This window comes from Stegostoma tigrinum, chromosome 33 (assembly GCF_030684315.1).
Source record: "Stegostoma tigrinum isolate sSteTig4 chromosome 33, sSteTig4.hap1, whole genome shotgun sequence".
NCBI classification, from domain to species: Eukaryota; Metazoa; Chordata; class Chondrichthyes; order Orectolobiformes; family Stegostomatidae; genus Stegostoma; species Stegostoma tigrinum.
In genome coordinates this window covers 8,063,127-8,085,291 of record NC_081386.1, presented here as the reverse complement: position 1 = coordinate 8,085,291, position 22,165 = coordinate 8,063,127, and the positions used below count along the sequence as shown (strand labels likewise).

The 22,165-nt window shown below is 42.1% G+C and overlaps 1 protein-coding gene across 3 annotated transcripts in view; it reads right to left on the bottom strand.

Annotated features, from left to right (window-relative positions):
- bnc1 (basonuclin zinc finger protein 1) overlaps positions 1-22,165 on the bottom strand; it is a 112,712-nt gene that overhangs the window by 28,296 nt on the left and 62,251 nt on the right. For all 3 annotated transcript variants that reach the window (XM_059639272.1, XM_048562893.2, XM_048562895.2), the window contains one exon: positions 15,724-15,959. In XM_059639272.1, the coding sequence (XP_059495255.1) occupies positions 15,724-15,959 (236 nt within the window). The remainder of the gene's footprint in view (positions 1-15,723; positions 15,960-22,165) is intronic.

The window sequence follows — 22,165 nt, the reverse complement described above, 5'->3', positions numbered from 1 at the left end:
GTGGGGATCACTGACTGGGTCAGCATTTATTGCTCGTCCCTAGTTGCCCGTGATAAGAATGGGATGAATTGCCTTCTTGAACCGCTGCAGTCCATTTCATTTTGGTAGGCCCAGCAATCTACTGTGGAGGGAGTTCCAGGATTTTGATCCAGCAACATTGAAGGAGCAGTGATATATTTCCAAGTCAGGATGGTGAGTGCCCTGGAGGGGAGTTCTGCTACAGCGAGTAACTCACCTCCTCACTCTCCAAAAGACTGTACACCATCTACAAGGCACAAGTCAGGAGGGTGATGGAACACTCCCTACTTGCCTGGATGGTTGCAGCTCCAACAACACTCAAGAAGCTTGATATCGCCCAGAACAAAGCAGCCAATTAATTGGCACCACATCTACAAGCATCCACCCCGTTCATCACCAACACTCAGTAGCAGCAATGTGTACTATCTAGAAGATGCAGAAATTCACCAGGGCTTCTTAGACAGCACCTTCTATACCCATGAACACTTCTATCTTGAAGGACAGGGGCTGCTGATAAATGGGAGCATCACCAACCTGCAAATTTCCCTCCAAGACATCACCATTCTGACTCGGAAAGGTATCACTGTTCCTTCTGTGCCAGTCAGTCTAAATCTTGGAACTCCCTTGGTAATAGCATTATGGGTCAACCCATAGCAGCGGTTCAAGAAGGCAGCTCACCACCACCTTCTCAAGGGCAACTAGTGATAAACAATAACTGCCCATATCCAATGAATGAATTTTAAAAAAGTTCCAAACTTAATTTTGAGTAAAATCATGCCATACAACAAAAGCTATCTGGTCGGCTGTGATATTATCTTTGTCTGTCCTGGCTTTCTGACACATTGCAAGGCTGTAGCATGGCTAATGACCTTCAGTGCAGGACACTGTTGATAATCCCGGAGGACAATCTTGAGCAGCCTTTGACCTTGATCCAGGGACTGCACTATGTTAGGAAGAGCAGCAGCAGGCTGGGCTGATAGGGACAACGGGCCCACCCTTTTCCCTGCAGAAGCACCTCAGCATCCACCGCTGAACTCCAGCAGTAGCTGGCACCTGTTTGCACCATAATGGAAGCTGCTTAGAGGTCTGCAAGTGTCTGAATGGAGCTGACTTGCAAGCTCTGTGGAAAGCCCTGTGCCAGGTCCATGTTGGATACTTCTATGCTTCACAACATTGTGGTACAGGCCTGCTCATGGGGGGGTTCCTCTCATTTCTCCAAGCCTTATGCTTGTAACAGCCTCCCATTTGTAAATCATGTTATTATATGATATTATATAATATACTATTGATATGATGTTTCTATTTAAATATAAAGCAAATTATTGATTTAGATGGGGAACTGAATATAATATCTCCATACCTGCAGATGACACAAAGCTGGGAGAGACAGTAAAATATGAGAAGGATACTTCAGTGTGATTTGGACAGGTTGAGTGAGTGAGTCCAAAGTGGATTACTGATAAATGAGAGGTTATCCACTTCGGAAACAGGAAGGCAAGTTATTGATGATGTGAATGGTGATGGATCAGGAAAGGGGTGGGGTGCAATGAGACCTGGGTGTCCTCATACACCACTCACCGAAGGTAAGCATTTTAGGTGCAGCAGGCGGTGAAGGAGGTAAATTTGATGTAGGCCTTTGTAGCTCCATGAGCAGGGATGTCTTGCAGCAATTGTACTGGGCCTTGGTGATCAACACCTGGAATATTGTAAGCTGTTTTGGCTTCCTTATCTGAGGTAGGATGGTCTAGCTACAGACAGAGTGCAGTGAAAGTTTAGCAGTCTGAGATGAACGGACAGCCACATGAAGGGAGATTTCGTCGGTTAGGACTATATTCACTGGAGTTTAGAGGAATGAGGGAGATCTAATAGAAACCAATAACTTTCTAACAAGACTAGACAGAGTAAATGCAGACATGATGTTCCTGATAACTAGAGAGTCCAGAACTGGGGTGACAGTCTAAAGATATGGGGAAGGCCAGTTACGACTGGGATGAGGAGAAATGTTTCCAACCAGGCAGTGGTGAGCTTCAATCAATCACAGCATCCCTGCAATGTAGAAACAAGATATACAGTCCATCAAGTCCACAGTGACCCTCCGATGAGCAGTCTACCCTGCTACCCTATCCCTGTAACCCTGCATTTCATTTGGCTAACTGGCCTACCTTGCACATCTTTGGGCATTACAGCCAATTTAGTATGGCCAATCTACCTTACCTGCACATCTATGGGCTGTGGGAGGAAACCGGAGCACCCGGAGGAAACCCATGCAGACACGAGGAGAATGTGCAAACTCCACACAGACAGTCACCCGAAGGTGGAATCGAGCTCAGTCGCTGATGCTGCGAGACTGCAGTGTTAACCAGCGAGCGACCATACTGTCATAGTATTGTAATAGAAACATAAAATCATAAATGGAACAGAATGTTGCTAACATAATCCAGATATTGGCTGTAAATTGTGGTGTTTCAGTAAACTTCCTTTTATGGGTGTTCTTCTATCAACGGCTCAAAATTAGCTCTTGTTGATTTAATTTAGAGGCATTTGCAGTGTCTACATTCCTCGGAAATCAAATGCAGATTTCACTGCAGGATAAATTTGTGTACTTCCCGGCAGCTGATACTTTATTTGGTTATGGTCTTCAGGTAACTTCTACATCAGGCAACATATACCAATTTTCTGATGTTATAAAGCTCAGTGAGAAAGTAGGCTAGAGGGAGGCAATGGGGCTAGGCTTCTTGTTGCAGGCAGATTTGGATGTCCTGGAAGAGACGTCAGATGGAGATATTGATATCAGTCACTCTTTGCCAGGTTTCTCCCTGGCTGTGTTTGTCAGTCAGCATGGAAGTCGATCCCTCTAAGCCCCTCCCCAAAAGAAAGTGTTTACATGTTTAAGTGGGCAATAGTTTCTGTTTCAGCCAAGAATTCTGGGTTTAACAGTGAGTGGGCTGATTTCTCAAGCTATCAGCAATCTTGGACCATGGAGACAGAGCAGAAAATGCTTCTTAATGACTCTTGGTAGACAGTGTTCTGGAGATATTTTCAAGCACTTGTAGCTGGATGTCCTAGCTCAAAGGTAGGGGCATTACCACAGCATCACAAAATCTCTTAAGACTGTAAATATTTTCAAAATCAATGCTATTCTATACCTCTGGAGCACGTGGGACTTGAACTCAGGTGTCACAGGAACAATAAGTTCATTTTTTTTCATTTGGTAAACCACCATTAAATCATGCGGACACTGATTAAAAAAACAAATAATAAAGAGCAAGCACCAGGACAGCACTGCAATAACAAAGAGTAGGGGAGGGGAGGGAGTGCAGTAAGTGTTGAAGATATCTCCTAAATAATCTGTTCAAAGATATTACTACACACTGCACCACAGGAGCCCTATTCAACTTATGCTAATCAGGACAATTCTCAAGAATACCACTTCAAAGGGAAATTGAACGAGTAGATATTTTTAATCATCCCGTTCAGATGTGTTATGATACATCCCTGGAGTAGGTGTGAATTGAACCTAAGTCTTCCACACCAAATGGAAAAGCTAAAGTCTCTGAATGCAAACTGCTGGGATATCTAGTAGTGATGTGATTCAAACACATGCCTGAATCCAGAGACCATAGACTACATGGGCATGTTACCCCAAGAACACTGTGAAGTACTTTTTATTGACTGTTTCAGGGATTTATGACACAACTTAGGAGCAGGTAACCCTTTGACCTAGAACTTCTAGCTCAGAGGACATTACCACTGCACCACTGCACCACTCACCTAATGAAAACACAGGGTTCTTTCCCCGCATGTCATCTGAAATTCAATTATCACCAACAAAACCAAGATATTGGAAACTGAGACAACCTCCCTCTGGATGCTGTAAAATGTACTTAATGAATACTTTTCACCTGTGTACCTTTAACTTTATTTTATATTATTAACTTCAAAGAGCTGTTTGAAGGTTTAACATATTCATTGACACAGAGGTAAGTGAGAATTCAGAATCTGGCATGCTTATCATTTAAAGGTATATCTAAGTAAGCAGCTGTGTCTAAGAGAACAGAATGTACTAAAGAACTTTGGCAGTGTTTAAAATGCTATCCAGCAGTTGAACAGTGCTTAGATTTGCAGAAATGTGAACTGTCGTGGCAATGAATTTAGTCTATCATCATTCACTGGTGAATGAACATTACAGAACTGATCTGATATGTATCAATTCTTAATGTTAAATGCCCTCGAGGTATGCTTTCCTGCCCTAGACATTCAAATTCCTGTAATTCCTCTTGGAAAAATGCAGAGATCTTTCCCTGTATGCCATCTGCTATTCAATTATTGTGACAAAGCCGAGATAGTGAAAATTGAGAGAACTTCCCTCTGGTATTCTATAAAATACAGTGTTGGAATTCAATCTGTGGAGTCACTCTCAATGATAGAACCAGATTACGGTATGCAGTTGTTTGTTTCGCAGTTTACACTATTATTTTTACAAACCTTCAAAATCCTCAGACGCCTTCCCACCATCACTAAATTCTACAATTATCACCCTGTCCCCCCAGTCATACGCCCCATTAGATCAAAGCCAACCACATGTCAGAATAAAGGCATAGGCTGGACCTCTGTAGGAATAGGTGTCTCTCTACACCTTCTCCTTATGGTTGTAAGTGAAGGGTAATGGAAGCAGGAGACTTCCATTGTGATAGTGGGTTATTCAGTGAAGGTAATTGAATGAAATGGGATGTTGGTGAGATTGTCTCTTATTGGAGATGGTGATTGTCTGGCATTTACACGGTGCGAATGTTAGTTGTGAAAGCTACAAGCCTCTTTTCAGGAAAGGCACATACATACATTATACATGTTCATTAATCCACCTTGAGCTATAATTACAGGCAGAATAATTATAGCCTCAAGGGCAGAAATTCCCCATCTCCTAACTAGAATAATGAACTAAATTTCACAGTCACTGGATTGTTGGCGGCCAGTTGTAAGACAAATACACGTTGGGATCCTGTGGAAGTCTTAATGTGTTGACATAAGTGGCAATTGCTTGGGAAGAACCAACTTCGCCAATCTAAGATTGGAAACCGGGAACAGCTCCATGGTAATAGCCCTACATAGTTTCTCAGGAAATGTTAGACAGGTTAAAACCTAACTAAAGTCCTTGGTAACTATAAAACTTTCACATAACCACTCATGGGATCACCCCTGACCACACAACTACCTCATGGGTCTGCCTATCATTTCACTCATCTGTTGCCTTAATCACCTGCCCATCCACCCATTTGGCACCATTCTGACCCACAGCTCAACTCAGCACCCAACTCACATGGGGTGCTGATGGCCTAGTGTTATTATTGCCGGACTGCTAATCCAGAGACCCAGGGAATATTCTGGGAACCCAGGTTTGAATAAAGTCATGGCAGATTGTGGGATATGGATTCAATAAAAATCTGGAATTGAGAATCTAATATTGTTCATTGTTGGAAAAACCCATCTGGTTCACTAATGTCCTTTAGGGAATGAAATTGCCATCCTTACCTGGCCTGGCCTACAATGTGACTCCAGACCCACAGCAATGTGGTTGATTTTTAACTGCTCTTAATTAATCAATTTATGGATGGGGAATAATTGTTGTCCTGGCTAGCAATGCCCTCATCCCATGAATGAATAAAAAAAATCCTACCCATTTACCCAAGCAGTTTACTGACTTACCTATCTTCCTGCCTGTCCATTCAGTCAATTATCTATTCATTGGCATTCAAATAGGATCTTTAAATTTATCATATAGCATCTGGTGCTGTTAGAAGTGTCACATCTGTCTTTCCTAACTCTGCACACCCAGGTCTGGACTCTGTTGTGAGTACGTAATGAGTGAAGTTCGGTACCGTTTCAGTAGTGTGCCTTCTGCTCTGTATCAAAGCTGTTTACCCCTTCTTTTCAATTTAAAAAGGGGGTAAACAGCTTTGGTACAGTACAGTCTACTTTGTTAAAGCCAAACAAATAAAAAGACGATCTATCAAGCCAGGCTTCAGTCTGGGATCTGACATGTCCGGTAATAACATTGACTGGATTATAAAAGCAAAATAACAAGATAATTATGGAGAGGTGGGAAAGGTAATTTAGTCCATCTTAGAGTTCCATCGAGAAGGAGCTGGCAGTTTTTTCATTGTAATGTGCAACTTTTCCAGGATCTGTGCTACTTAACAATCCACGTTGCAATTTATTCAATGAGCAGACCACTCTCTGTGTAAACAGCTACTTCCTGATACCAGGGTAAAATTTAACATTTGCTTCTTTGAATCAGTGTATCCTTTACGTATGCTCTCAATTTAATTGATGTATCGTTGTGGATTTAAACTTTCCAGGCCTTGAACCACTTTGCACACATTCATAAAATTACCAAATGGATACTTCCTTTCCAGACTGAAAAAAATCAACTTTCTCTTGTCTTCTGTTGCTTAAATGCTTCCCTTGTTTCACAATGAACAGGAATGGACAAAGTATTCAAGTGGTGGTCTCATGAGATATTGTACAATTTGATCATTGTTTCCTCTGGCCTAATTGCTACAGTTTCAGCATTGTAAGCTAACACCGTCTTGCTTCTGTAGATTGTATTGGTAGGACATGTTTTGCCATCTGCCTAAAGACATGCCCCATGCCCCTTAATTGGTCAACTACCCTTGCTTTTGTGGCTATCAATCTTATTCATGTTTTGTGAACAGTGAAAATGTGTGCAGCATGTGCACCTACTTTGTTTAATTTGGCAGCATCACATTCATTTCAAGCAGTTACCCTGTCTGCTCATGACATTCTATGAGGCCCCTTTTATCTTATTCCCTGCACTGGGAATTAGTTTCAATGGTGTTTATGAGCTGACCATGCAACCAGACTTTCCACATGCCATTGGTGACTTTTCAAAGACTTTTTCAACTGAACAAGTCACTGGAATGCCATGATCGCTGTTGACAGAGGGAAAACAAACTCTGAAGCACCACAAGACAATGGGAAAATGTGTTCTCTGACCAGGCTTTCCTTACGGGGTTGCCAGGACCGCAAGTGGGGCCACCAGCGGCCTTTTTGTGTTCATGAGCTTTGAGGTAACAATAGCTGCTGTGGATCTCTGACCAAAGTAATAATAACTACCCTCCCCACCCTAATGGGCTTCTTCAACAGTCTGCACTCATGTAGCCCTCAGCATTTAGCCCTCCTTGTAGTTCTCACTGAGGGTTATAGCAACTATCACCCATGCTGTGAAGAAAAAGTTTGGGAAGCATTGTTCTATGACATTACATGAGATCCCAACACCCTCAAGAAGGGAATATGCCTGGTTACTCTTCTCAAGCACATGATGTGTCATCAATGGTACTTAAAGAATAAAAAAAAAGAGTGATAGAGTCACACAGCATGGAAACAGACCCTTCGGTCCAACCAATCCATGCTTACCATAATCCCAAACTAAACTAGTCCCACTTGCCTGCTCCTGGCCCACATCCCTCCAAACATTTCTTATTCATGTACTTATCCAAATGTCTTTTATACATTGTAACTGCATCCACCACTTCCTCTGGAAGTTCGTTCCACCCACAAACCACCCTCTGTGTAAAAAAATTGCCCCTCATGTCTTTTTAAAATCTTTCTTCTCTCACCTTATATATATGCCCCCTTGTCTTGAAATCCCCCACCCTAGGGAAAGTCACCTGCCATCATCCTATCTATATCCCTCATGATTTTATAAAGTCTATAAGGTCATCTTTCAATCTCCTACGCTCCAGTGAAATAAGTCCCAGCCCATCCAGCCTTTCCTCATAACTCAAACTCTCCATTCCTGGCAACAATCCTGGTAAATGTCTTCTGAACCCTCCCCAGCTTAATAATATCCTTCCTATAACAGGGTGACCAGAATAGGACACAGCGCTCCAGAAGAGGCCTCACCAACATCCTGTACATCTTCAACATAATGTCCCGACTCCTATACTCAAAAGTCAGAGCAATGAAGGCTAAAGTGCTAAACCACCCTATCTATATGTGATGCAAATTTCAAAGAATTATGTACCTGAAAGCCCTTGGTCTCTCTGTTCTACATTACTCAAGGTACTACTTTTAATTGTATAAGTGCTGCCTTTGTTTGTTTTACCAAACTGCAATACCACACATTTATTCAAACTAAATTGTTGGGCCGAAGGGCCTGTTTCCACACTGTAGGGAATCTAATCTAAACTAATCTAAACTCCATCTGCCAGTCTTCAGCCCATTGACCCAATTGATCAAGATCTCTTTGTAATCTTAGATAACTTTCTTCATAGCCCACTATACCATCAATCTTGGTGTCATCCACAAAGTTACTAAGAGATAATGGGAACTGCAGATGTTAGAGAATCCGAGATAACAAAGTGTGGAGCTGGATGAACACAGCAGGACAAGCAGCATCTTAGGAGCACAAAAGCTGACGTTTCGGGCCTAGGCCCTTCATCAGAAAAGAGGGAGGGGGAAGAGAGTTCTGAAATATATAAGGAGAGGGGGGGAGGAGGATCGAAAATGGATAGAGGAGAAGATAGGTGGAGAGGAGACAGACAAGTTAAAGAAGCGGGGATGGAGCCAGTAGAGGTGAGTGTAGGTGGGGAGGTAGGGAAGGGATAGTCCAGGGAGGATGGACAAGTCAAGGGGGCAGGATGAGGTTAGTAGGTAGGAAATGGGGGTGTGGCTGAGGTTTGTCCAGAGGGAGGAGGGTAACTTTTCAGGTTACGCATCCCTGGAAGCCACACCCCCATTTCCTACCTACTAGCTTCATCCCGTCCCCTTGACTTGTCCGTCCTCCCTGGACTGACCTATGCCCTCCCTACCTTCCCACCTATACTCTCCTCTACTGGCTCCATCCCCGCCTCTTTAACTTGTCTGTCTCTTCTCTACCCATCTTCTCCTCTACCCATCTTTGATCCGCCTCCCCCTCTCTCCCTATTTATTTCAGAACCCTCTCCCCCTCCCCCTCCCCCTCCCCGTTTTCTGATGAAGGGTCTAGGCCCGAAACATCAGCTTTTGTGCTCCTAAGATGCTGTTTGGCCTGCTGTGTTCATCCAGCTCCACACTTTGTTATCACAAAGTTACTAAACATGCTTCCTATGTTCTCATCTAAATCATTTATATAAATGATGAGGAATATGTAGTTGAGAAGAATATTAATTTCAACAGAATCTGTGAGGGTTAAATATGGAGAAAAGACAAAAGAAATAGTGTTAACACAGTGTGGAGCTGGAGGAAGACAGCAGGCCAGGCAGCATCAGAGGAGCAGGAAAGTTGACGATTCATTCTGAAAAAGGGTCCTGACACGAAACATCAGCTTTCCTGCTCTTCTGATGCTGCCTGGTCTGCTGTGTTCTTGCAGCTCCATACTGTGTTATGTCTGACTCCAGCATCTGCAGTTCTTACTATCTCCAAAGGTTTCTGTGAACATTTTGACATTCTTTCTGTAAATATTAGCACTTACCATTTGGAAACAACAGAGAAAAAGTTTGGCAATCTGTCTGTCATGATACTAGTTCCTTAAGATTCCTTCATTCATTAAGAAAGCTTCCAGTCAAATTGATGTAACTTCCCCTCCAAAAACCCATTGACATTTCAGATAAAGTGTAAATTTCAGGGCTAAAGAGGGGTATAAACGGCTATGGAACCAATGCAGGCAAATGGTGTTAAGATAAAAATCAACCATGAAGGAACTGAATGGCGGAACAGAATGAAGAGGAGCAATAGTCCACTCCTATTCCTAGGTTTATAACATTAATAACTTGCAGTTTTAAAATTCTTTTGCAGAATGTCAGCTTTATTGACTGGGCTAGTCGTTACTACCCATTCCCTAACTGCTGTTGAGACAGTGTGTGAGCCATCTTTGTCACTGCGCAGTCCATCCAGTGTTAATACATCCACAATGCTGTTATGGGGAGTGCCCAGGGGTTTAACTCTTCGACAGTGCAGAGACAGCGATATAGTTCCATGCCAGGATGATGCTTGGCCTGGAGGGGATCAAGGTATTCACATGCATTTGCTGCCCTTGTCCTTCTAGGTGGTACAGGTCATGGGTTTTGGCTGTTGAAGGAGCTTTGGTAAGGTGCAACTTACAGATGGTACATATTGCTGCCCCTGTGCATTGGTAGTGGAAGGAGTGAGCATTTAATATAGAGATAAATTCAGTTATAGATGTGATAGCTCTACAAGACCCGTGGTCAATCAGTAATTTTGGAGGTTGTTGAGGATGATTTCTCTTGGTAAGAGGCAATGGCCTACCCAGCTGGAACTCATCACCTGAGCCCTTAAGAACCATGCAGTGGGGCCCTCTTGTGGTGCAGTGGTAGTATGCCTAAATCTAGACTGACACACTCAGGTTCACATCCCACCTGCTCCATTCTATGAACAGATTGATTAGAAAAATAAGTTGACCAGGTGGAAAGTAGTTAAGCTTAAAAAAATGACAGGGGAGATTTGGTGCTGGGAAGGTCACTCAGTAATACCATTTTCAGGTAGAATAAAGAAAACAGGCAAAGCAGGCCTGGTACTGTTGGTGATTAGTAGTTTTATAAAAAAAATGCATTAAACAGATCCAGAGAAGCAGCACTGTATATCCTGCTCTGGGAATAGCCACAGTACATCATGAGTCGTGACTCTATTTTGACGTTTGACAATAAATGATGTTCCCTTCCAGTCAGACTTCCTGAGTTATTCCAAGGTATTTAACACTGTAAAATGTCCAAAGGCACTTTCCAAGAATATTAACATGGGAAATTTGATACAGAGCTGTATAAAATGTTATAGGTCATATTTAAATTTGTAACACATCAGAAAAACCTGGTACAACAGGATTGTTCCAGTGCACCCAAAATATCACTGAATTAATCCACAAAAGTTGTAAGCTTTTTAAAGCTATTATTCTTTTCAGAATACGCCATTTCTGGTAAGGATGGAACTCTTTGTTCATTTCCAGTTGCTCCTGAGCACGTAGTGTTAATACAGGCATAGTCATAGAATCATACAGCACAGAAGCAGACCCTTCCCTCCAACCAGTCCATGCTGACCATAATCACAAACTAAACTAGTCCCATCTGCCTGTGCTTGGCCCATATCCCTCCAAACATTTCTCCAAATGTCTTTTATATGTTATAACTTCCTCTGGAATTTCATTCGACAAACAAACTACTCTCTGTGTTAAAAAAAATGGCCCTCATGCCTTTCTTTTAAATCTTCTTTTCTCACTTTAAAATTGTGTCCCCTAGTCTCTGACCCCAGGGACTGTAGTTCAAAAGGACGTTAGTGAATGGCTCCTGGTTTATGACCATCTGTCAGCCCCACAATCGCTTCCACCCTTCCAAGATTTCTTTTCATTTGTAGATGCTTCAGCCTGTTTTCAAATTGTTAGACTTTTATGGCTGATTCATTGTCATCTGAATTATGAGTTCAGACTTTTAAATTCATAGAACTGCAAGAGAAACACCATACTTTGCGGCCCTGATAAATTAGAATTCTCTTTTCATTGCTAATCGTAAGGAATTTGTGAACTCTTGCAAAATGTTTAGTATGACCATGTAACGGAGTGGACTGATATTGCACGTTTTGTGTGAAATGCATTAATTTCCCTTTGCACAGCATCTGTTATGCAGTCCGAAAAGGCAGTAATTTAATTTAATTCAATCCAACTGACTTGTTTGCAAGTAAATTGACATGTCGGGCACGCTCAGCACTTAACCTGAGCAGAAGTTCCAAAGTCGACCAACTTTCAGCTACTGGTTTGAATTAGACATTACAAATGTCAATGTAATTAACAAATGGAATTTTTCATTACCCATAAAAACAGAAGAAAGAAAAATAAGTGTGTAATCACTAGAGTCAAGGCCAAGGACTTCCACTTTTACTGTTTAAATTCCTGTTGAGTGTAGGTCTGCAGCAAATATTGCTCATTGGTCTGAGTCTTTATTTCCAGTTCTACTTGATCAAACTTGGTCAAACTAATCCAAATGATTGAGCAGAGATTATGCAAATTAGACCCAACCTATCTTGAGTTTTCAGTGACATTTTATGGTAGTTTGAATTAAAAAAAAGGCACCATAAGCACGCTCAGGTCAATAATCACCAAGAGTTTCCAAAAATTAGTGTCTGTACTCCCAAGGCAGTGGAAACGGTGGCAATATTAATTATGTCCACTGCTTTATCCACGAATATATAGTCGGACCGATGACGTCATGCCACAGAATATGAAAGTATCTAAAGTTGCAATTTTTGGAATAATTGCTGGCTCATTCAAATCCAGCATTCAATTAAATGTTATGTTTCCCTGTGGCAAAAGTTTTACTATCTCTTCAAGCAAAATGTTTTGGATTGAAAATGGACATTGTTAGTCAGAAGTTCATTCAAATCAAATATGCAATAACTTTCCAGTATTAACTGCGACTCAAGTGCCTTTGTGTGTCATCGGAACTTCAAGTACATTATTCCACCGAACTTGGATTACATGTTTGTGTTTTAAAAATGTTTTGTACAATCAGATTGCAAAGAGAAAGTCATGATTTGAAAAAAGCTAAAAACTGTTTACATTAGAATTTCTCCCAAGAACCATTCAGATAAAATGTATCCATATTCTCCAGCTCTAATGATCATATTTGTTCATTGTTAGCTCACTATGAGTGTGGGTTTAAAAGCAATGCTCTAACTTTTTATATGCATCTTCAGTGCTCCACCTGGCAGCGTCATTGATCATAAACACAGCCTTCCTATAATTGTATCAGAATTGTGTAGCTTGTGGGGTTTTAAAATTAAGCTGTTCTTGTTTGGTCACAAAGACTCAGATGTGTTGTAAAAACTGCTTTTTGAAAAATTAGTTGGATGTGAGTGCCACTGGCTAGGACAGCATTGTTGCTCCTCCCTAATTGTCTTTGAATAGGAATTGGGGAGATGTCTTCTTGAGCTGTGGCAGTCCATTTGGTGTAGAGACATCCATTAGACAGTGAGTTCCAGGATTTTGACCCAGTGATACTATAGGGATTGTGATAAATTTCCACGTCAGGGTGGCAAGTCATGGTGTTCTCATGTACCTGCTGTCCTTGTCCTTCCAGATGGAAGTGGTTGTGAGCCTTGGTGAATTTTTGCAGCGCATTTTGTAAATGATACACACTGCTGCTCCTGAGCATTGGTGGTGGAGGAAGTGGATGTTTATGGACAAGGTGCCTATCAAATGGGCTACTTTGACTTGGATGGTGTCAAGGTTTGACTGTCAGTGGAGCTGCACTCATCCAGGAAAGTGGGGAGTATTCCAACATAGTCCTGACTTGTGCCTTGTAGATGGTGGATAGGCTTTGGGGCGTCAGGAGGTGAGTGACTCATGTTAGGATTCCTAGCCTCTGACCTGCTCTTGTAGCTATAGTATTTATACGGTGGGTCCAGTTTGGTTTCTGGCCAATGGAACTCAAGGATGTTATTAGTGTTGAATATGTTTGTTTCAATTTACTGAGAAACTGAATTCCCTGCACTAATATCACTAGCAAAAGGTTTGGGATAGTTTTTTTGAAGTCATTTTCACATATTTAAAATGAGGTAACTCATACATTGTGAAAGAATGCTTTCATTAAAATGCTTGTAATAGACCCAGTTCCAACTGACTCAGTAAAACTGTACCAAGTAAGCACACTCAAATTCAGCTCTGTAAGGAAGGGGTAGTGCTTGGCTGGTCGTGAGAAGGGCACTACTCCCGAGGTTCTTCATGTACGCTCGATCCATCTGAGCCACTCCACGCTGCCTGCAAAGCAGCTGCGGGATGTTGAAACTTACATCTCCTGCTGGAATGTGCCTTTACAAAGGCAGTCTGGAGAAAGTTGCAATGGTTTGTTTGAAGGTTCGCCCCAAGCAGCTCTGTGATGCAGGACTCTGTGCTCTATGGTCTGTTCCTCGGGATGCACACCAAGACAAACACTGACTGCACCTGGAGGACCATAAACCCGGTGAAAGATACTCTTTGGTCTGCCTGAACCTTGTTGGTATTCCAAAACAAGGAATTGACTTCAACTATATGTTGCAGACTGGTACATTTCAAGGTCCAGGACAACATGCTGAGGGACGCACTAAAGCTTGGGGCAGCTGCCACCAAGGAGCAGTGGGGAAAGACCACTGTCTGAGTTCTGAGATAACGAGGTGTAGAGCTGGATGAACACAGCAGGCCAAGCCGCATCAGAGGAGCAGGAAAGCTGACGTTTCAGGCCTAGACCCTTCTTCAGAAAAGTTTTCTGAAGAAGAGTCTAGGTCCGAAACGTCAGCTTTCCTGCTCCTCTGATGCTGCTTGGCCTGTTGCGTTCATCCAGCTCTACAACTTGTTATCTCAGATTCTCCAGCATCTGCAGTTTCTACTGTCTCTGAAACACTGACTGAGGTCTTTCTGCTGAAGGTAAATGAGGGTCCGTTCAGTTATCAGACCCTCTTAACAACTCAATGCATGTAAATATAGACTTGTATGTGTAAGAGATGCCTTTGGTTTGTTGGGATAGAGTTAAACTCCAATGTTTTTGATTTCTTGATATGCCACTGAACAAAACCAAAATGCCTGTGACAATGTATATATACAAACAGATTTTTTTACGAATAACGTATATTTTTGAAATTTAAAACAAGCTAATGATAAAGATCTAAAATGTTTCCTAATTGGGTCTGTGCCTGAAACGTCAGCCTTCCTGCTCCTCTGATGCTGCTTGGCCGGCTGTGTTCATCCAGCTCCACACCTTGTTATCTCTGCCTACGAATTGTGCTGGTTCTTTATGCTCAGGGATATGTAAATATTTGTGCAGAAATTTGGTGGAAAAAAAAACATTTTGAAACTAATGCCTTTTTAAAATTCATTCATGGGATGTGGGGGTCACGTCAACCCTAATTACCCAAAGGGCAGCCACATTGTTGTCAACCAATAGGATCTGAAATAGATGCACTACCACAATAATATTCTGTATAAATACAACTTCAAACGTCAGAATGAAAAAAATGCTAAAATTACCACCTCCTGAATAAGAGGTTTTTTTTGTGTAAAGCAGTATTTAAATGCAACATGTTATTGACATAGAAAATTGCGAAATAGGAAGGAGACAGGTAACCTACAGAGTCTACAAAATAAATCATAGCTTGTCAAGATGTTAATCTCTTTCTCTTAATTGATCCTTCATTAAATAATTAAAGAACTTGTTGATGTAATGAGGAAATGATACTATCACAGCAGGTCAGAGAGCTGATGAACAGTCATCTGGACTTGAAATGTTAGCTTGGTCTCCGTCCATTGATGATGTCTGGCCTGCTGTGATGTCCAGCGTTTGTTGTTTTCAGTACAGGTTTCAGCATCTGTATTAATTTGTTGCCAATAGGAAAGGATTCATGTTAGTAGCTGTATTACACATTAAAGTGTAATTATATAGGGTGAAGGAGTTGGGACAATTTCTTAAGTTTTGAAGAAGGTCACTTTTTTGTCTCTCCACAGATGCTACCAAACCTGCCAGGTTTCTCCAGCAATTTCTGTTTCTGTTTTGTGGAGAATTTGTCCTCCCATTTGCCACCTTATTTCAATGAGAAAATTCCAACCGTCTGCTGAATCGCAAGTGGGAAGTAGTTCTGTTACATTCCCAAGTGTTTAAATGTGAAGTTTGACTTGACTAAAGAAACACCTGAAATGGGCCCAATGCGCTGAAATTTTTAATGCTGGGTTACCTGCAGAATGTAGCCACGAATGTAGTCCTGAAGGGTCCATCCCAGAGAATGTAAGATCTGGAGTACTTCCTCTTGCTTGAGAACACTAAACAGACGATCAAGCAGGATTTTGAGGCGGATGGGAATAGCCTGGGTACCATACAGCATTAGGCTACTAATGTCAAACACAACGTTAGACTGGACAATCTCCACCTGACTCTGTTGATAAAGATGATTCACTTGCAGTTTGTCTAGGGCTGTAGGAAGAAAACCACAAATTGGTATACTATGAAAAGAATCAAAAAAGTATCAATCTTTTGAGACTTTGAAATATGCCATCCAGAAAACCTTATCATGCTTTATTTTAGAAAACAGCTTTCAATATATCTTTATTTTTAAATTTTATTTTAAGTTAATGAGAGTGACACCTACACGCGGACAATTTTCACTGTATGTTATATTGAATGTATGTGATAATAAGCAATTCAATCAATTCAATATGTTGAACACAATACTCTATCAGGATTATGGCTTGCTTTTAGAAAGGCTTTTAATAGCCTCACCTTCATTGTCAATAATATTTCTATTATGCAGTTTACTTGCTGAAACATATTAAAAATAAAGTGTCCCTCTTGAAAGAAATATAAAATCTTCACTTTCAGGCAGATTTTCAGAGATTGAATTTCCATGCAGGCTACTGAATTCATGATTAAGCCACTTAAACTGAATATTCCAGACTTCTGCCAGGAGTTGAGTGTACTGTGAAGTTATTCAAATCCACCACACTAAAAGCAAAAGATAAGCCACTTGATTTGTCAATGTTAATGTGACTTGCTGTACTCTCTCTGAAAATAGTGATCAATATGAAGGCCAAAAGTGATAACTTCTCAATAGGACTTGCTTTCCTCTATAAAGCAATGTATAAACATGATACCATATTGACATAAAATGTTACGGTCTCAGAAGGAATCAGGCAGCCTGGATCATTTATAAAATGAACCATAGCTTGTCAAGTTCTGAAACTCCTGAAGGATTACAGGAAATATACTGATGATTTAAATTATTAATTGCTTGAACTACGGATTGAAATTTAAATCAAAATATCACATAATTAGACAAAACCTTTCCTTGAGGGGCCACACACTGCGTATAAGGTAGGAGAAAAAAAATTAGTTCTACAGTGTACCTTCCATTTAGAATCTGCAATGTTTTCAAAGTGAGTTGATTTATATTTATGTTGACCTTTAAATGATAGACGTCAAATAGTTTTATGACAAACTGTGGCATCACATCCTGTGCTGCATTTGAAATAAGTAAATTTTGGACTTTCACGTTTACTTTCTTAGATGTTATCAGGAAATCACCATCTCCTTGAACAAAGCTCTTAGGATTTAAAACAAAATTTTGCAGAATGGGTAGGCCAGCATTTCTGCCCATCTCTAATTACCCAGAGGGCATTAAGAGTCATCTACATTGCTGTGGGTCTGGAGTCACACGTAGGCCAGACCAGGTAAGGATGGCAGTTTCCTTCCTTAAAGGACATTAGAGAATTAGATGGATTTTCCCCTGACAATTAATATCATTAAACTCAACGCCAGTCTTTTATTAAATTCACCTTCTGCCATGGAGAGGTTTAAACCTGGGACCCCAGGCATTATCTGGATTAACAGTCACATGATACTGCCACTAGGCCATTACTTTCCCCCTCTATCCCATACCTGATGATAACATTCATATTGATCATTAAATATCTGTTAAGGCCTCAAATCAAAGGATACACATACAAACCTTCGGGAACACTGGCTGTATAATTGAGTTGACCTCAAATATCAGAAGGCATTCTCTTTTCACTCAAACACAAACAGTGGTCCTGCTCACTGCACTAAAATATTGTTTATGTTATACTGCAAATGATCTGCCACATTATGAAAGATGTGACTTTATATTGAACCCTGTTAATTGGAGGATGGGAACGCTATTTGGGAAACTAAAGCTAAGTAAGGAGTTATTAATTTGCACGAGACACTGACAGATCCATTTTTACATGGGTCTTTGCTTACACGTTTCTTTCTAAATTCTGCAGCCCTGAGCTTTTCGTTCACCTCAATTGTGCTTTTTTCCCATTTTTGTTTAAAAATGCAACATTGTCTGTTCACATTGGTCCAGCTCTTACTGTTTCTGGAATCTAGCATCTGTACGTAATTTTTCTCCTGTGTTAAGCTTTCACGTAAATGTTTTCTGATGCCAGTTGACAATTTAATTTTCTGTACAGTAATCATAAAGTTTAGACCAATAGAGGGGGGCATCCAAAGTAATCAGATCCCACGCTTTTAATCGAATTCCAGTCCAACTCCATTTCCTTGCCTTTTCCAAACAGCCTTATTTCATTCTCTTTCCCAAGTCCCATCCGTGCAATGTTATCATGTGCACTTCAATAGTTATTTGTTCGAAAGCGTTCGAGCTTCTCTGTCTAAGCTGTTTTTTATTTATTCATTGTGTGGGATGTGGGCATTGCTGGCTGGCCAGCATTTATTGGCCACCCCTAGTTGCCCTTGAGAAGGTGGGGGTGAGCTGCCTTCTTGACCCACTGCAGTCCACCCGCTGTGGGTTGACTCACAATGCCATTAGGGTGGGAATTCTAGGATGTTGACCCAGTGACAGTGAAGGAATGGTGACATATTTCCAAATCAGGATGGTGAGTGGATTGGAGGGGAACTTGAAGGTGGTGATGTTCCCATGTATCTGCTGCCCTTGTCCTTGTAGATGGAAGTGGTTGTGAGTTTGGAAGGTGCTGTCTGAGGATCTTTAGTGAATTTCTGCGGTGCATCTTGTAGATAGTACACACTGCTGCTACTGAGTGTCAATGGTGGAGGGAGTGGATGCTTGTGGATATGGGGCCAATCAAACAGGCTGCTTTGTCCTGGATGGTGTCAAGCTTCTTGAGTCTTGTTGGGGCTGCACTCAACCAGGCAAGTAGAGAGTACTCCATCACATCCCTGACTTGTGCCTTGTAGGTGATGGACAGGCTTCGAGGAGTCAGGAGGTGAGTCACTCACAATATTCCAAACTTCTGTTGTGCTTTTGTAGCCACTGCATTTATGTGCTGAGTCCAATTTAGTTTCTGATCAATGATGACTCCCAGGGTGTTGTTGGTGAGATATTCAGTGATGGTAACACTATTGCATGTCAAGGGGCGGTGGTTAAATTGTCTCTTATTGATGATGGTCATAGCCTGGCATTTGTGTGGTGTGAATGTCACTTGCCACTTGTCAGCCCAAGCCTGAATGTTGTCCAGAACTTGTTGCATTTGGACACAGACTGCTTCAGTATCTGAGGAGTCACAAATGGTGCTGAACATTGTGCAGTCATCAGTGAACATCCCCACTTCTGACCTTATGATGGAGGGAAGGTCATTGATGAAGCAGCTAAAGATGGTTGGGCCCAGAACACTACCCTAAGGAACTCCTGCAGAGATGCCCTGGGGCTGAGATGATTGAACCCCAACAACACAACCATCTTCCTATGTGTCAGGTATGACTCCAACCACAGCAGAATTTGCCCCTTGATACCCACTGATTCTAGTTTTGCTAGGGCTCCTTGATGCCACACTTGTAGCCTTGATATCGAGGCCTGTTACTCTCACCCCACCTCTGGAATTCAGCTCTTTTGTCCATGTTCAATACTCAAATTCCTTAACCATTCTTCCAATAGTAATTCCAAATTTGTGTTATCTTTTTACAGATTTGTGAATCAGTAATAACGTGACGGTGAATCATGTGAGATGGGGATTGTTTGTTGTCCTTACAGATGCCAGTCAGCAACAATGGGCTGACAGAAAGGGTCATCCCACAGCAACAAGATAACAAGGTATCCAGCTGAATGAACACAGCAGGCCAAGCAGCATCTTAGGAGCAGGAAAACTGACGTTTCGGGCCTAGACCCTTCATCAGAAACCATTTCTCAGATACTGAACCATTTCTGATGAAGGGTCAAGGCCCAAAACGTCAGTTTTCCTGCTCCTAAGATGCTGTTTAGTCTGCTGTGTCCATCCAGCCGTACACCTTGTTATCTCACATTCTCCAGCACCTGCAGTTCCTATTATCTCTCCCCACAGCAACAAGAGACTGTTTGTGGCTAAAGTAAGCAGGGAATGCATCTTCAGCCAAGAAGTGGGAGGAAGTCCTACCCTCTGACCCAGCAAGCCTACAGCCCAGTGGTGGACACTGCTGGGAGTGCAAGGAGGCTCCAACAAGTAGAGCGATGGATTCTGGACTAAGGTTAAGTTCTGAACATTTAGGGCAGAAAGGGGCCAGGTACCTGAGGAAGGTTTTTAAGGTCAAATGGAAAGCTATCAAAAGGGAAGCCATCATCTTATGTGGAGTTTCCCCTCATGTACACAGGAATGGAAGGGCAACCTTTTTTTATAACCTCATATAGTGAAAGCAGACTGTCCACTCACACCCATCTGCCCAAGTCAATTGTGCTATGGCGGGCATGATACCAGCCTCCTGCCAACTGTATCATGAGAAGCCCAGCATGTTGGCACAATGACTCAATGTCACCATGCCAAACTTTATACATGCCCAGATACCTACAGTCCCCATTTGTAAGCATAAAATCCTGTCCAAAGCCCACGGATTTTAAATGGGTCAGAGTTTGGATCAGAGGTGGGCAGGCACACAAACTGGCAGCACCACACTCTGTGCTGGTCCACTGCCAGGATGCAGACTCTGCCCCACCTCCATTGCAGGAAGCCAGCGATCTGAGTTTCCAGACAGGCAAGGTGGGCAGTCACCATTGACCAGGGGCCTGTCCGAGTGAATCTGATGAGCACAAGGTTGGGGGTGGGGGGCTTGGGGGTTTGTGGGGTGGTGGGGGTGAGGAGGAGAGGCGCGGTGGCATAAAGGATCAGAAGAATAACCCAGAACACCCTAATCACTTTTACACTGCCATCCCTCCCTGCACCCCATAGGGGCCACAAAAGCCACCAGAGCACAGCCTGCTGACCGTTCTCTGGACGATTTTCTTTAAAAAGTGAATATTAACTTGCATGCCCCTAGTGCCACAGTCTTCACTTGGGCCGGTGGGATATCAATCTTTTTAGTACTGGAGTGTAAGATATTGGAAACCGCACATTGGCCTTGGATTTTATTTGGTGGCACATTAAAGGATCTAAAGTGCCCTGCATGGGGTGAGGACCTGGAATTATTATTCCCACTTCTCCTTTCTGCTCCGATTGAAAATCAAGCCCAACCTTTTGAAAACCAAAAGAACTGTGGATGTTGCAAATCAGGAACTAAAACAAAGTTGCTGGAAAAGCTCAGCAGGTCTGGCAGCATCAGTGAAGGAGAAAACAGAGTTAACGTTTCGGGTCTGGTGACCCTTCCTCAGAAGGGTCTTCCTCAGAGGTTTGAGGAAGGGTGGCCAGACCCGAAATGTTTACTCTGTTTTCTCCTCTACAGATGCTGCCTGACCTGCTGAGCTTTTCCAGGAACTTTGTTTTTGTTCCAATCTTTTAACGTCACATCTAGAGTACAGCTTTCAATTCTGGTTGCCACATTGCAGGAAGGATGTGGGGGCTTAGGAGAGGGTGCAAAACAGGTTTGCCAGGATGTTGAGATAACAAGGTGTAGAGCTGGATGAACACAGCAGGCCAGGCAGCATCAGAGGAGCAGGAAAGCTGATGTTTCAGGCCTAGACCCTTCTTCAGAAACTGCATTAGAGGGTATGAGCTTTAAGGAAAGGATAGAAAAACTCAGATAATGGGAACTGCAGATGCTGGAGAATCCAAGATAACAAAGTATGAAGCTGGATGAACACAGCAGGCCAAGCAGCATCTTAGGAACACAAAAGCTGATGTTTTGGGCCTAGACCCTTCATCAGAGAGAGGCCCTCTCTGATGAAGGGTCTAGGCCCGAAACGTCAGCTTTTGCGCTCCTAAGATGCTGCTTGGCCTGCTGTGCTCATCCAGCTTCACACTTTGTTTTCTTAGAAAAACTCGGATTGTTTTTTCTGGAGTGGCAGAACCTGAAGGAAATTTGATAGATGTCTACAAAATTATGAGATGCATAGATAGGGTAGCAAGTCAGAATCTTTTTCCCCAGAGCTAAAATGGCTAATGCTAGGGGGCATGCATTTAGGGTGAGAGTGGGAAAGTTCAAGGAAGATGTGAGAGGCAGGTTTTTTACACAGACAGTTGCAGGAGTCTGGAAAGCACTGCCAGTGATGGTGGTGGAGACAGATATGAAAAGGGCATTTTAGATAAGCACATAAATAAGCAAGGAATGTACAGATATGGACCAAGGGCAGGCAGAAGGGATTAGTTTCACTTGGCATCATGTTTGGCACAACATTCATGTGCTGTATAGTTCTATATGTTTACCTCTCTCAATTTTGAAATTCTTTCACTTCTTTAACTTCACTGAAAAAAATTCCAGCACGCTTTAGTACTTATAACCTTACA